General features: G+C 35.8%; 1 protein-coding gene across 1 annotated transcript; it reads left to right on the plus strand.

Moving 5' to 3' along the window:
- Positions 1–1,356: 1,356 nt before the first annotated feature.
- On the plus strand, positions 1,357–8,487 carry LOC108676431 (lipase 3-like). The gene is made up of 9 exons (XM_018164502.2): positions 1,357–1,515; positions 1,995–2,202; positions 2,580–2,697; positions 4,384–4,531; positions 5,467–5,538; positions 5,935–6,093; positions 6,412–6,490; positions 6,860–7,005; positions 8,060–8,487. Exons 1-9 carry the CDS (start codon positions 1,357–1,359, stop codon positions 8,207–8,209), a joined length of 1,239 nt encoding a protein of 412 aa, XP_018019991.1. The 3' UTR covers positions 8,210–8,487.
- Positions 8,488–16,614: the final 8,127 nt, after the last annotated feature.

The following is a 16,614-nucleotide window of genomic DNA, read 5'->3' on the forward strand; positions in this document are numbered from 1 at the left end:
GAAAATAAATTGTGATGCTTTAAATTTAAGTAGATAGTTGACGGTATAGGTTCATCCTGTTGTCCACAAAACGTGAAACTAAAGCGATTGAACCTACAACTCGCTTTTAATACGTTACTACACACAGTTTAAACACACTTCAGCATACATTAACACAAGCTCTGATGCGCGACTCGTCTACAGCATTCAAATGCACGGGATTCAAGCGCAATTCGTCTTCAAAACTCATATACGAATACATATGATTTAAGTACACAGACTTCGTCATCATCGAATAAATCACTCTAATACACAACATTGAAAAAACACAAATTGTTCATAAAGAATTAGTAAAAACTTAATGTTAGATCATTCGAAAGTACCGATATTTCCGCCTGTTAGTATTTAACAAAAATATAACGCTTCATTATTTGTAGTAACGTTCAAATAATTCCTAATATAAAATCACATCAAAACATGAAAACAATCAATAAAACTTTTCATTCAAGTAACAACTAATTTTATTCACGCAAAGACTCGAATTCAACATTTATGCTACTAATTAGATAATATTGACAATTTTAATTCTCCCTTTTCATATTACCGTTAATGTTTTATCATGAATACTGAAAATTAAATCGAAATTGTCCCGAATATCGGATTGAAGACAGAGGGCTTGATGGATGAAAGCGTTAGACTTATATGGTTTAGTGAAGGTTAAGATTAGAGGGTGAAGGCTAGGAAAAAAGGCAGCCTAGAAAAAATTAATTATAAGGTCCTGCAAGTTTTTGCGACAATGTAGGTAAAGTTAATATTGTGAACGTCATCTATGTAACCAAGGCATGTGGAGAGAAAATAGTAGCAATAATTCATCTTAAATATGACTTTATTCCTTCACTTGAGAAATATTTCAACAAAAGTTGATGACGGCATATCGAGGTCCTCAACGGGAAAATAGAAAGCCGTGAAATCCTGTTAAAATCCTTGCCAAGAATTAAAATTCTCGTTACAACCCAGCTTCCTATTATCATACTAATTGGATGTAGCACCAAGGAAAGTTTCCAATTTGGATTAAGCTGCAATCATACAACCCATGTGTATTTCCTGAAATACGTACGACGGCAGAGGACAGTATTTTATAAAAGAATATTTTCCAACTATTTTTTATGCCGGAAACATAATTTTTTCTCATTATTCTATTTTCATGTGAATTGGTGCAATCCTTCACCAACAGAGTTTTAATGTTAAGCAACGCAATTAATTAAAATGAAAAATAAGCTTATCGTTATTGTTTTATGGCTGCTCATCGTGCATTTGTCCCGTGACTGTAACCAAGTTTCAGCAGGGACAGGTGTGGCTTCTTCGATTGTCGATCACATGTTAGAAGCGTTTTATGCTTCGGCAGCGGGTAAAATACCTTTCAATTATCTGTTAAAAATTATAGGAAATCAAAATAATTCGTCAGGCACTCGGAATGGAGTTCTTGATTCATTCCTACTGTCTTCATTAAAGAAAAACGGAGTCGAACTTCCTTCGGTGAGGTTTTTGATTTTAAATAAAATAAACGAATTAACGTGTATTCCCTGATTAGATTTTATCCATAAAACGCGAAAGACTAACACCAACAACTTTTCAACACGAGTAAATCTTGATTGTGAAAGTATAAAAATATTTTATATATTTTTAATAAAAACCCGTTGATGTTTCTGCATTAATTTATCAATTGATCATTTGAAAAAATCATTGGCGGCGTCAGAAAATCGTTTCCAATTATAAAGAATGTTAGAGAGCTGTATAAAATAATTAGCTGTGGAAAAGTCCATTGAAAATATGTAAAATGACACCGTCGTAATTGCTAAAGTTCTTACGCTCCTGCGGACCATCTTGTCTAGCTCTTCGCGAGTGAAGTGATACTAGATTACTTAAACCGTATAACAAGCATCCAAGCACGCCGAAATAAAAATATTATTGAAATGTGTGTTGTGATTATTTTAATGATTTCGTGCACCCGACAGCCCGCTATCATCGCACAGCAAGGCTATCCGTACGAAGAGCATTTCGTTACCACCCGGGACGGATATGTCCTGGCGGTTCACCGCATTTCCGGACCACGAGGAACCAAGTCCGGCAACGCAAATCCAAGGAGGAAATCCGTGCTTCTGATGCATGGTATTCTTATGTCTTCGACTATGTTTCTCGCTTTGGGCCCAGAGTACAGCTTGGGTAAGGAAATTGTGTTCCTTGGCAATCATATTTTTCTACCTGCGTGATAACACTGAATTTTATGCGTAGGTTTATTGCGTTAATTATTAATTGTATACAATTATGTCATGTAAGTACAACTTACGTTTTTAATTATTTTCTTTTGGACATTTTTATCAACCCACCCTAATTATAAATGCATATGTGGTGAACTTCAATCAAACCAATGCGGTGCAAACTTTTTGCCTTGCTGCAAAACGGCACTTCATTTTTGAAGACATTTACTCGAGAGACGCAAAAAGCCATTTCGTCGAAAACGGCTAAATGAAATCAATACCCGCATATAACAAGATACCTATATTCTCTTTTTAACCACTATTTTCACTTTGTCATTTCAGGTTACATCTTGGCCGATGCAGGCTACGATGTGTGGCTTGGTAATTTTCGAGGCAACACTTACAGCCGCAACCACACAAGTCTTAATCCAGACTCTGATAAAAACTTCTGGCACTTCAGGTGGCGCTCCTATTTCCAAATAAAAATTAAGGGTGGCGCATTGATGATTATAGGTGGCGATTGGTAGATTACAGGTGGCGTAACGGTGGGTGGCCCAATCTGCCAAAAATAGACGGAGCACCAATAAATCGAGAGGGTGGTGGGTATAGGTGGCAGTATCGGTGAATCATCGATGATTTATATGATCTGAATCATAGATGGCGCATTTCAGGAAAAATCTCTTGTAAACCACCGATAATCTTTTGTCCAAACTGCACAGTGCACAAAAAAATTTGCCTCTGTGATTTTTCCAACGAAGGAAGGACTTGGGTTGCGGTTCATTCGAGATCCAGACGTCTTGCAATGTGTAGGCGCCCATTTGCGGTGCTTGCAATATGGCGATCAGTTGAGACTAATTAATTGTCTCATTAAGTATGAATTATATGGTTCGATTATATGTGTTTCACAATATTTATATTATTCTCAAGTTACCGCATTTATCTAAAGCCACGTTGAGGTGGTCGACAACGGCTCGGCATCACTACAGCGCAGCGAGCTGGTACACATGTAGACGTTGGGTTGGAGCACGTCGGCGTTGAGCTTCTTTCTCATTAGTCTTTAACACATCCTGCGTGGAATATTAGCTTCCCGGGTAATTTACTTGCCAAAACAGTATTCTCTTTAAGCAGAGGGAGACGATAGTAAAATTTAGCTATTTTTGGGAAATTTTTTTAAACCGTCAGAATATTACTTCGAATTAACGTCTACATTTATTTAAGTGGTGTCGATGTCTTGCCTACGAAAAAGATTAAACATTAGGTTGGAGAAAAATAGTGACACGAAGTGATGAAGGCATTTCACGCCTAACATTTCAAAATCATCGAGTGATGATTCGTTAAAACACGCCAGCATATTCTTGTAGAAAATATTTCGAATCAAACCGCTGTTAAAATTGGTGTTATGTTTATATTACGAAACTGTGCTACATATCCAGACTTTTTTTCGTAGCTTTTACTTTGAGGTGAACCATCGTTTGTTGTGGATAAACGAAGTATCTTCCATCAGCTGTTTTCTCGAATATAGCAGCATTTTTCTCGACACTTCTTCAAGTCGATTTCTCAGGAGTTATGTGTATGTTACTATGATAATTTGTTCCTGCTACATGTCTGACATTATTACTTGTGCTGCCAGGATGGATTTGCACACGTAGTCCTCAGAATATGATCGTTTGGAACAAGACCAGTAAATGCAGACGCATCGGATGTAAAGCTAAAGGAAAATTTTTTATCGACTTCATATTAAAGGTCGCCATCGGTGGCCCATCGATGCGCCGCCGGTGCCAATGGGCAGTTATTGGTGGAAGATGAGTTTTTGGGGCAGGGTGGCCATAGACAGGTTATAGGAGGAACATAGGCCGGACTCGCCATCGGTGCTCCACCTATAATTTCCACACATAGTCCCCAATAATTAATCATCGATGCTCCCCCAATAATTTTTATTTGGGTTACCTCGCTATATCATGAATCTTTATTACTGGGAATTTTAAATTGAACAAAACGTAAAACTTCAAATTGAATAAATTTTTGCGACTTATCTGCATAATTATCAGTAATGCAAGTACGGATGTGCGTTCGTCTGCACCCATATATCATGGGGACCAGAACAGTGCAAATTGTATCTTGACTTGGTTTTTAATTTAAATTTCAGTCGGGATGAAATGAGTGAATATGACGTGCCAGCAATGGTTGACCTCATCATCACACAGACAGGTCATAAACAAGTGATCTTTATCGGCTATTCACAAGGTGGAACGACTGGTTTAATGACAGCCACCAACAGAACGGTAGCTGAAAAGGTGAAACTATTTTATTTTACAACATTCAGTAGAAATTAAGATATAAAGGTAATATGACTCATAAAACAGTTGATTGAATGCTAATGATCTTAATCCTTTTTGAGATAATAATATTGAAAATTATTATAAAACAACTACGAAAGAAAATAACCATATTTCATTAATCCGTAAAAAAATCGTATAAATGGTTCTGCGATTATTTTGTGTCGGCTGTACAGCAATTCCACAGCAGATTTCAAAACAGGCTTTGTACTTTTCTTAAGCACGCTTAGTTTTTTAAATCTTTCTTTTTCGAGGAAAATGTTATGATAATTAACTTTTAACTGGTCCTACAAACGGAACCGCAAACTACAAGAACACTTCTGATGTAGCTATATGAGTACTTTTGGGTGATATGCATATTTTTGATCATGTCCGAATTCAATAACAATTTGAGGTCTTAGACTTTTTTTATGAGGCACAAACTTAATATGATTGTACATCGAACTAGCGTCTACGGTCTTTTTATGTTTATTTGTGCATTATATCTATAAAAATATTATTATTTTTATTTTTATAGTATGTTTATTTGTGCATTTGGTCTTAATATAGCTACAGTCACCACAGACATCTAATTACAAGTTATATAATTTAATGAACATGGATCACTTTGAATAAATATGTTATTATACATACAGATATCTGAGTTATATAGATTTTGCTTAAAAATACAATTATCTCAAAAACGTGCTAAAGAAGAAACAATGCCAGTTTTGAAATCAGCGGCAAAAATGCTTTCCAGCCCATACAAAATGATCTCCGAATTATTTTCTCTATTGAAAAGGCAGTGTTATTGAAGACGTTCTCGAAACTTATTTTGTCGCTTAGTTCAAGCTTGAGATTTGAAATTAAATCGAATTATGGCTAGAGCCTTAAGATAATTATTTTTATTTAAGATTGAGCTTATCGTCAGTCTCGGCAGTGTTGGATTCTATTCGTTGCAAATCAAGATTTTGTCGCAACTTTGGGTGAGTAAACGAAGTGTTAATCCTGTCGGAGAATAGTCAGTTAATTCTTGACAGAGTATATGTTATGAAAAATGATGATTTGGCATATTTCATATTTCCTAATATTTTTCTTTCATATCATCATTTGCATGACACATGACGAAGAACTTTTTGAACCCATTTCTTATTGTTCCAGGCGTTCACAGTTTTCAGTTAGTCTTATGTAGCTAATCTTACTTTCAATTTATAAAACTTGGACATTAAACCATTTCCCACTTTCGAAATAGAATATACACCCACAATAATTTTATCTTCTTCACTAACGACTGAAATAAGTAAAATAAAAATAATCTTGAATGAGCCTATATTGAACTTCAAATCATATTATGGGCAGAAATGTTTTTTTTAACATTCCAGAGACTACTGGAGAAAATTGGCATTTATGAAGTACTTCCCCGCAATCTTGCCCTCATTTACGTTGTATCTACGTTTTGCAAAAGAGGATCTCCTGGGCAGAGCATTTGCAATAATATTCTTGCCTTTGCTACCGAGGAAAGAATTTTCGTCGGCGACGAGGTAATTTTCCAGAAAACTAAATTTAAAACAGAACAATAAGTTGAATCAAAATTTCTAGTGTTATTTTTTGGAGCTTAATTATAACATTTTCTCATTCGCTCTATTCATCCTATATACTTTAAGTCTGCACCCTGAACTTATACAAACTCCCGTGTCAGTACAAAATATTCAGAACACTATTTTCAGCTTCTTTCTGCTTGCCTCATATACAATTTTAGATAAATAATAAATTGTCCCATCACATGCTAAATTTGTATTTATAATTATAAAAATATTTGTAAGCAATTAGAATTTTCGGTTACCCATCATTTTCACTAGGAAACAATGCCCGTTATCCTCGCGAACTTCTTCGAGGGTTCATCCGCCAGGACGGTTTCTCACGCATTACAACCAGCAGGTAAGATTTAACACCTTTTCAAGTATGGGTTAATCAATTTAGTAGTTGAACAATAGTTCATGAGAGGCTAATTGTGATGATATCAGCAAATAGTTGACACCAAGTACATCCAAATCCTGAATGATTGTTATTTTGCAGAAAGAAAATATTGAACTCAGGTGACTTGTGGTGATCTCTATCCTGTGAGAAGTTTTATTTATTACTTAAAATATTAAGAGATTATTTTAGAATTAAAATTAGTTTGAATTAACTAGTGCCTAGAAATTTGTGTAAATTGAACCCAATAAATGCAATTTATCAACTCCAATACGTTCTAAATTGAGCATCTAAATAAAATATGAGTGGAATATATAATATTCGTATGGGCAGACATTGAGTTCCGTAAGTTTGACTTCGGGGAGGCGGAGAACCGGCGTCGCTACGGCCATGTCACGCCCCCGGCGTACAACGTATCCAGGATACCTTGCCCCGTGGCGCTCTTCTGGGCAGAAAATGACCCTACCACAAAGACCAAGGTATCCCACCTAGGTCTTGTGAATCGCTCAACGACTGATACATGAATATTATTGTAGATTACTGTTAAACTACAGTGACAATAACCCATGAGTTCTTTGTCTCATACCAAGCTGAATGATCTGCTTACCGCGTGCAGAGATTATGACGTGGTTTCCATGTTCCAAAGCCCGAAGAAATTGCCTTCAACATTCATGCACGTGGATTATTCGTTGCAGTCCTTGCAACGCATTCGATTGACTGGAGTTGGACTGAATTAGTTACGCACTTCCGGTGCAGACTGTGCAGACCATGATTAAGAAGCATAATTATTTACTGTGAAAAAGAATATGGTGGAAACTTAACTTAATAATGATATAATATAATAATAATTATCAATTTATATTATTCTCAATAGTAATACGTATTAATGCCTCATTTTCCTTTATATTTAATGAATAAATTAATTAAATGGACACGTACCTTTGAATAAGCCGTAGAGATGTTTGGATACTTCATTTTATTATTGATTGTATGGAGCGCTATCAAAAATTTCTCTCTACAAGATTCGAGCCAGTGGAGAAATATCTAATACATAATAAAGTTAATGGCAAACAAATGTTAAAAAATTCGATCAGTACTCACAGCAGTAAATGACAGAGAGCGCATTTTCTCGTCCGTCCGTGACGTGAAGGAGGGACGGACATGACGAGTACAATATAGCGCTTTTTTCCATAAATGAGAAAATGCGCTAAAAATGATCGAAACCAATTTTTGGGTAACAAACAAATTAAGAAAGTTGTGTATTTATTTATACTACCAGCAAAATTTAACGGATTTGTCAGCTAATAAACTTTTAAACTGGATTAATAGTCATAACAACAGCAAGTTTGTTTAGATCAGAGTTATTTATCAAATCAAAATCTGTGTTTCACTTTCACGTTATGGTGCTGATTGGAGAGCAAACCGTGCACCCTATCAGAAAATAAAACAAAATTTTTACTGTATAATGTAGCTAAATCTTGCACAAACATTGCACTCTTTCGTTCAGAGATAATAACTTATTCCCGTTTCCAGGACGTCCGGAGACTTGAGGAAACCGTACCAAACTTCAAAAGGAGTTACCGCGTCAACAGCGAGTCTTTCGATCATGCGGACTTTATTTTCTCTAAGAAAGCTAAGACTCTAGTTTACCAAGATATCGTTGAGCTCCTAAAGCAATACTGAAGCTTGATTTTTCAAATGAAACCCTGGAATTTTGTGGTTAAATTTCCCTAAATAATTTTTTTCGTTAGTTTATTGCACTTTTAATAGTGGGATTTACAATTTCTGAAGGTATAACTTTATTCGACTCAATAGTTGCACGGCTCAATTTTCCGGTAATACGTGGTAATTTTTCAAAGCAGATTTTTAGATATAATGAAAACGTATAGGCGTTTTGTTTTGTAATTAAGTACCGTATCAAAATTTCTTTCTTCAGAGGTGAACAAATTAGGGTGAAGATTTTTTTTAGTTTTGCTTCTAAGTTTAAATTTATCTATTGCTTAAAATGATTGTTATCGTTGGTATCGTCTATCATTGATTCTTCTAGGTATGAATTTCATTATAAAATGTCAGAAGTGATTCTTCATGAATTTAATTTGATTTTCGTAATAGAGATTTTCTCATAACGAACCATGATTCAAAATTAGAAGTGCAATCAAGTAAAGACCCATCGAATTTCAAACAGTTTCACTGATTTTTAATTGATTATCGTGGCGAATGAATTTTGTTGTTGGAATTTTTAGATGCATCATTATTGGCCAAACTTTGGGTCCATTTTCTTTATCAGTGGAGCACCGTCAATAATTTCTAATTTGAAATGGAAATTATGGCCCATAAGCGTGAAAAAAGTCTCGTATCTTTGGAATCGCAGCTCTGAGACCAGGGACAAAATTAATTTCCGCATTATTTTCATACAGAAACTGACAGGGTTTCGTTCAAGCAGCATTTACATAATTTGTACAAAATTTTCATGTCCATGAATGTCACACATCAGCGGAAGAAAATAATGGACACTTATTTTCTATCTTCATTTGGTTAACCAAAATATTATAAATTCGCAAAAATTGAATGAAATTATTGTCATTTCTGTATTAGAAATTGATATAATTGAGCCAGTTTGCAATCATATGTCATTGAGCTTTAACCGATTTCTTATCTAGAAAACAAATGAAACGATAAATAATTATTTGAAACGTTGGGATCTAATATTTTTTTGTTTCGAAAAAATATTAATCAGGCGAAGTTTTTTCAATTAAGGCTTTCTGAAAAAAATCATTAGTTTCCAACACACACACACACACATTCATAATTGCATCAGAATAGCAATAATGACTGATCTTCCCTTGTGAAATTTGTATGTAGAACAACGCAACTTCCACAACGGTTATGAATTCTTTCGAAAGCAAATATCCAAATAATTTTATTAAAGATTCCAAGCAGAAAAATTTGAGAGAGTGAACTATTTCTAGGCGTAAATAATTCAGGCACCGAAGGCCGTTTTATTGGAAAACTTCAAGAATCGTCCGATAAAAGGGATACTTTAAAAGGAGATAAAAAGATACACATCATATTTCCCTAGCCCTACCTATTACGAAAAGCTTCATACATTTGAGATGGTTAAGAAAATTCATGTTGAAAATTAATCATTCTTCAGTCTTAAAGACAAAAGCAGTTTTTCATTTTTGGGAGAAATTTCTTCCGCTGTTTCTTGCACATTTTATAGTAAAATAAAATGTTATAGATAAAATTTGATTAGATATATGTTGATGATTAACTTTTCGACCAAAATCTTCGACTAGCATGAAATAAAAAAAATGACAGTAAACACATAGGGTAACGTGGGGCAGCGCGCCCCCCACTTTTTTTAAATTAAATTTTTGATGAAGTTTTAATTGATACGAGGTGGTTCTTTGTTTTGTAAAAACAGTTATTCGCAAAGAACTTAATAACGCAAACACTTAGCAAAACGTAAATCCGTGCACTTCATCCCAGTGAAACTGTCGACCGGCGGTAGAGAACACGGACCAATATCTGCCATACTTAGCGAGAAACCCGCTATGGGCCCGTGACCCGCAGTGGGCTCGCTGCCCCATGTTACCCTAATTTGAATCGCAAAATACGGTTTTCTTTTGCCCTGTATGTACATAATATGCATAGTACGGGACAATGGTAATATGCATATGCGGATTAGAATAATGGACACACACGACCGGAAAAATGAATGGGTCGCATAGTCTACATGGAAAACACTTTCTCACCCAGAAAGCGGACGCAGCACTGATGCACCCTTTGGCCGGACCAAACTGATGTAAGATCATCCTCACAAAATCAAAGTGCATCTCTATTTAGGCAATGTCTCGCTCATTACTCTGGGTGCACTATTTCATCAGTGGTATATAAGATGAAAATCTGGTAATTTTGTTCATATCCGACAATTTAAAAATATATTTTTTCCTCCAAAAATCTGATGAAAGTTCATCTGACTTTGGTCAATTTCAGGACTTCCAAGTAAATAATTTTTTTTTTCTTTTCCATTCCTGCAATTTCCTCTTCCTGTGAGTAGATTAATTATTCTCCCATTTAATTCAATAGGCTTGGGAGCTTTCTTGCTCTATCGCATATGATTGCTGAATTTACTACACGAGCGTCCTAACCTTACGCTGTGGAGACGAGAAGTTTTCTGCACAATCATTGTGAATTTTCTAGGTATTGCCTTTTGCTTCGCCCGTCTATACAGGCACCAATTGATCTTCGGAGATCAGCATTTTTCGCCTGTGACACGCAGGATAATGCACAAACAAATGAGAAATGTCCACAATGCGATTAGCCTTATTTTAGATTGAATATTCCACGTCTTTATTCCAAAATAATATGAACTATTTTTTACACATAGGATATGAAACTGAATTGCGAATTTCACTCGCCATGTAAGAGCTCAATGATTTGGAAACTGACAAAGATCGATTTACCTTAGCATGATATGAGTAATGGGGATATCGGATGACATAAATAAGGTCATGGTTTGAACTTGCGAGTGTGGGATGTCAAGGAATTACCATTCAAAATTCTCGTTGAACTAAGAATTCTTATAGTTGGGTGTTTCTTCCACCGTCAGTTTAGAAGTTATTGAAGTTATTGATCTTTCAAGTATAACTTTTTCAAATTTGATTCCAGAAGGGGAGTTATGAGTTACTAACTCATGGGTCTAAGAAAACAATTTACTTGCTTGTTTGATCACAAAATTATTTTTATACATTTCTTAGTTCGAATATTTCATTAGTATAAACTTTTATATTTGTATCGTCATGCTTATCGTGGCTCTCTTGACTGGCCCTGAGACTGAGTTAACCAAATTATTAAATAGACTATTTCGTCCAACAAGAAAGAAAAAAGATGCTTACACGAGTTTGCGAGAGGTAAGTACGAGTAGATTCAATTGAAAAGTTATAACGCGAAGGCCAGAATCCACAACATTTGCTTCTTAACAAATTCCACTTCGATCCATCGTCACCAAATAAAAGCGACAAGCTCATTAGTGTTTTTACAACACTTCTCTTTAACTTCACTTCTTGTCTGTCTGTTTGTTTGTTTGTTTATCTGTCTGCTACAAATCTTGTAATCGAAATTTAATACAATTCTACTTATCCTATCGATCTGAAATTTTGCACACATGTGTGAAGTCAGAGGCAATGCATGAATCAATTAATAGAATAAATAATTTTGAAAAAAAATTATATAGTAAAAAATGTATATATTAAAAAAATTGAAAAATTAATTTTTTTAATATTCGAAAATTAAATGAGAAATTCATTGTACATCTGTAAGATTGGAGACACTGGATCTTTGGAAGTGTTGTCTTTAAAAAGTAATTTTTAAACGTATATTATTCTGCATAAGGTCTCATGGACAATCGAAACAATGCATTACAAGCAAATTACGATGGAATAACGTTTATTATGAGTTGGCTGCGCAGGATTGACGTTTAAACAACGTCATTTCAACGTAAGGTGCCAGGTTGGATATATTTCTGATGAAGTCTTTTGAGTGAAAAAAGTTTGTGATTACCCTCATCGGTGATGGCTTTGCTCTTTTGCTTGCATTTCATGAATCGCTTTTTGAGGAATTTTTTTTTGCCACGGCTCGGGGGACGCCGTTATGCTTGCATGTCGAGCCCGCCACCTCCTCTGTGATGAGATGTAGGAAGTTATTGTGCTTGAGCTAATGATCGCTCTGATATTGTGCTACCTTCACTGGCTGCGCTTGCAGAATTGCATGCTGGCATCGTTAACTGGAGATCTTGAAAAATTTTTGAGCAGAAAAAATCTCTTTCCAATACCGAGTCAATCAACCATACTTGCTCTGAGACTAATCTTTCCTATATATAGTCAAAGTAACTGTAATTCAGAAGCACGCGCCGGAATTGCTACAAACTAAATTTTTACGCCATGCCCGAAATTCGTGCGTAGCATACCACTGCTGCATCACGCATCACTCATGCGACTGTGGGGTTGTGTTAAAAGCTACGAATCGCTCCGATCGGAATTTTAGTTTGCGATGTAGTGGATTTTCAACGAGTATATTCACAATTTTTTAATTCTGTAACACACTTTCTAATGTAAGGTGGATACGCGTTCGATTTACATGCAGATGACAATACAAAGCCGTGCTGAATCAAAGTTTGAAATTTTCGCTGTACCTAATTACTGCAAGAAAATATTTTTTAACCGGGAAAATAGCAAATTTTGCACAGCCCAAATGTTTTTTTGTTGTGTGCAATAATGACACGTGCCAAAATTTAATAAAAATTTGGCGAACAAAATAAATTTTGTGCACGGCATATGTTAAACAACCAATAGAAATATCTAAAGTCTAACACGAGAAGCATCCACTCACCATTTATCATCTACAGCTCAAATTTTATCAGAGTTCTGCTTAGTGTTGATTTGATTCAGAGAAAAAAAATTTATTGCTGTTAACAAGCATTTATGCTTCGCGTACGTAGCCATCATTTCCAAGGTGAAGGCATGTGTAAAAATCCCCACACTCTTCAAGGAAGCTAAAATACCGTAATTTTGCATACACACCATGGTTTTTTATTTCTCCACGTTGCAATACTCACTAAATTTTGCTGCATAATTGCGTAACGAGAGCTAAGTGATCTTACATATTTTTCAAAAGACCTTGTGAATATTCGAGCTCAAGATCATTATATTCTCACAGTGAGCAAGCAGACGTCGAGCGCAATAGACGTTATACGGAGTGCCTCGGTATGAATTTCTGATTACAACAGATTTTTTCGTATAATAAATCTCCTGTTTTCTTCAAAACTGTGTTGAAAATTTAATCGTGGCGTCATGCGTAACCATCTCCATCGAATAATTTAAAAAATATCCTTTAAATGTTTTGTCGTAAAAACTGGGGTTAAAACTTATTCAAATACAGTGAAAGCTTTTGTGATGTGATCAGTTTTAGTATTCCGCTCAGTTTGAGAAAATAAATCGTGATGCTTTCGATTTAAGTAGATAGTTGACGGTATGGGTTCATCCTGTTGTCCAAAAAAACGTGAAACTAAAGCGATTGAACCTACAACTCGCTTTTAATACGTGATTACACACAGTTTAAACACGTCTTCAGCATACATTACATATGCTCTGATGGTTATGAGAGACTCGTCTACAACACTCAAATACACGGGATTCATGCACAATTCGTCTTCAATACTCAAATTCGATTACATTTGATATGAACACACAGACTTCGTCATCAACGAGCAAAGGGCAATACGATGAATGCAAGCACACAAATCGACTAAATCACTCATATTCCCAGCATGGAAAAACGCAGTTCGTTCAAATAGAATTACGGTAGTGAAAACTGAATGATAGATCATTCGAAAATACCCATATTTCTGCCTTAAGTATTTTACAATAATATAACGATTTATTGTTTGTAGTAACGTTCGAATAATTCCTAATATGAAAACACATCACTACGTGAAAACAATCAATACAAGTTTTCATTTAATTATAAACAATTTCATTCACCTAATGACTCGAATCCAACATTAATTTTACTAATCAGATAATATTGATAATTTTATTTTCCCATTCATATTGCCGTTAAGGTTTTATCATGAACTTTGAAAAGTTCCTCGATATCGTCACGAATATTCGATGAGAGACAGAGTGCTGGGTGGCAAAAAGTGTTAGACTTATATGTTTTAGTGAAGGTTATAAGACAAATTTGTGAAGGCTAGGAAATGAAGTAGTCTAGAAACTTAGGTCCTGTAAATTTTTGCGACGCAATCGATTTAGCCAAGGCAAGATGTGACAAATTAGTAGCAATAGTTCCCCACGTCTGCGTGGGGAACTCAATGAAGCATACAAGTATACTCATGGCTTATACAAGGTTCCAGAAGGATTACTAGAATATTAAACAAGAACCAACACCAGGGGCCACGGTTATAAACTAAAAAAACTGCGTTGTAACACAGCCATGCGACAACAGTTCTCGCTTCGAGTCACCGACATGTACGTGGAACAGCCTCCCTGATAGCATCGTTGACGCTCCGAGTATGAACATCTTCAAAAACAGACTAGACGAAGCTATGCAAGAGCATATCTTCAGTCTTAAAATGCCTAGCAAATTACGGACCAGGCAATAAGTCCAGACGAAGCTATGCAGGAGCATATGTTCAGTCTTAAAATGCCTAGCAAATTACGGACCAGGCAATAAGTCCAGCAGCTATCAATCGTCAGTTATGGAAAGATCGGGTTCCAAAGGCCGGATCCCTTGTGAATCAAGTAACGAAAAATTCAAGAATCGGCAACAGGCCAGGGGCCTATTTCTTCAGTGCCGACACTTATATTCTATTCTATTCTATCTTGAATACGTTTTTATTCCTAAGGTAAAGAAATATCCTAACAAATAGTAAATGATTGATTATATCGGTACTAAATGGAAAAATGGCTGTGAAATCGCTGCTAAAATCCCTGTCAAAAATTGAAATTACCGTTACAACCCAGCTTCCAATCATTTTCATACTAGTGGATTGTAGCACCAAAGAATGCTTCTATTGTATCTACAATCATTCAGCACAGGTGTATTTAGTGGAATGCGTATCACGGAAGAGCACAATATTTTACGGTAGAAAAGTTTACGTCCATTATGTACATATGCCGGAAACCAAATTTTTCCTAAAATTCCTTTTTCATGTGAATTGGTGCAATCCTTCACCCACAGACGGATTTAATGTTGGCGCGAAGTAATTAATTATAATGAAAAATAAGCTTATCGTTATTGTTTTGTCGCTGCTCATCGTGCATTTGTCCCGTGACTGTAACGAAGTTTCGGCAGGGACAGGTGTTGCTTCTTCGCCTTTCGATCACATGTTAGAAGCGTTTTATGCTTCGGCAGCGGATAAGATACCTTTTAATATTCTTTTCAATTTCATAAGACCTCAAAATAATTCGTCAGGCCCTCGGAATGGAGTTCTGGATTCATTCCTGCTGTCTTCATTAAACAAAAATGGTGTCAAATTTCTTTCGGTGAGTTTTTTATTTCAAATAAAAAGATCGAATTAACGTGTATTTTCCTGATTTGATGTTCTCCATAAAACGCAAGAGACTAGCGACAACAACCTTAGAAACGCGACTAAATCTTGATAGCAAAGTCAGAAAATACGTTGCATACTTTTAATAAATACTTATGGATGATTTTGCATTAATTGATTAATATTAAACATTTGAAAAATTCGTTTGCGCCGTCGGAAAATCGTTTCAATTATAAAGAATTTTAAATTGCTATATAAAATATTTGGCTGTAGAAAAGTCCTTAGAAATTCTGTCAAATGATATTGTCAGAATGTTCTGAAGTTTCTACGCTCTTGCAGATCATCTTGTCTAGCTTTCCGAGGGCGAAGTGACACTAAATTATTGAAACTGGAAAACAGGTATCTAAACACGCCTACATAAGAATATTGGTAAAAATGTTCACTTTAATTGTTTTAATGTTTTCCTGCACTTTACAGCCCGTTATCATAGCACAGCAAGGCTATCCGTACGAAGAGCATTTCGTTACCACTCGGGACGGATATGTCCTGGGAGTCCACCGCATTTCCGGACCACGAGGAACCAAGTCCGGCAACGCAAATCCGAGGAGGAAATCCGTGCTTCTGATGCATGGTCTCCTTATGTCTTCGACTGCTTTTCTCGCATTGGGCACAGAGTACAGCTTGGGTAAGGAAAATGCATTCCTTGACAACTATCTTTTTATATTGGCGTGAAAAATTTTCGTTTGAGGAACGAAAACAATCTAATTAGAGCTCGGAGTTTTAGGCTGTTTGCTTTGAACATTTGAAAGCTCTATTTGATCTTTGGATTGTTTCTTCCTCGAATTTAATCGTAGCGATAAAGAAAAAGGAAGAAAGCGGCCTTTGGCAGCTTTTCTACCGTTGACCTTGAGTGGTGCAGCAGCCAGCCGGGGCAGTCTGCGTGCCTTCAATCGTAGCACTGTCCGTGTAAAGAAGTTTGGGGAGGAGGTGGTCTCAGCACAGCCTAAAACTCCGAGCTCTAATTAGATTGTTTTCG

This window comes from Hyalella azteca, unplaced genomic scaffold (assembly GCF_000764305.2).
Source record: "Hyalella azteca isolate HAZT.00-mixed unplaced genomic scaffold, Hazt_2.0.2 contig16849, whole genome shotgun sequence".
NCBI lineage: Eukaryota > Metazoa > Arthropoda > Malacostraca > Amphipoda > Hyalellidae > Hyalella > Hyalella azteca.

What these genes read in the sequence shown, in the direction of transcription:
- LOC108676431 (XM_018164502.2), top strand. Translation starts at nt 1,357, where the DNA reads ATGTTAGAAGCGTTTTATGCTTCGGCAGCGGGTAAAATACCTTTCAAT. An exon ending in ACAGAACGGTAGCTGAAAAG is followed by an intron (nt 4,532 to 5,466) that starts GTGAAACTATTT and finishes TTTTTATTTAAG; the next exon opens with ATTGAGCTTATCGTCAGTCT. An exon ending in GAATTTTCGTCGGCGACGAG is followed by an intron (nt 6,094 to 6,411) that starts GTAATTTTCCAG and finishes CATTTTCACTAG; the next exon opens with GAAACAATGCCCGTTATCCT.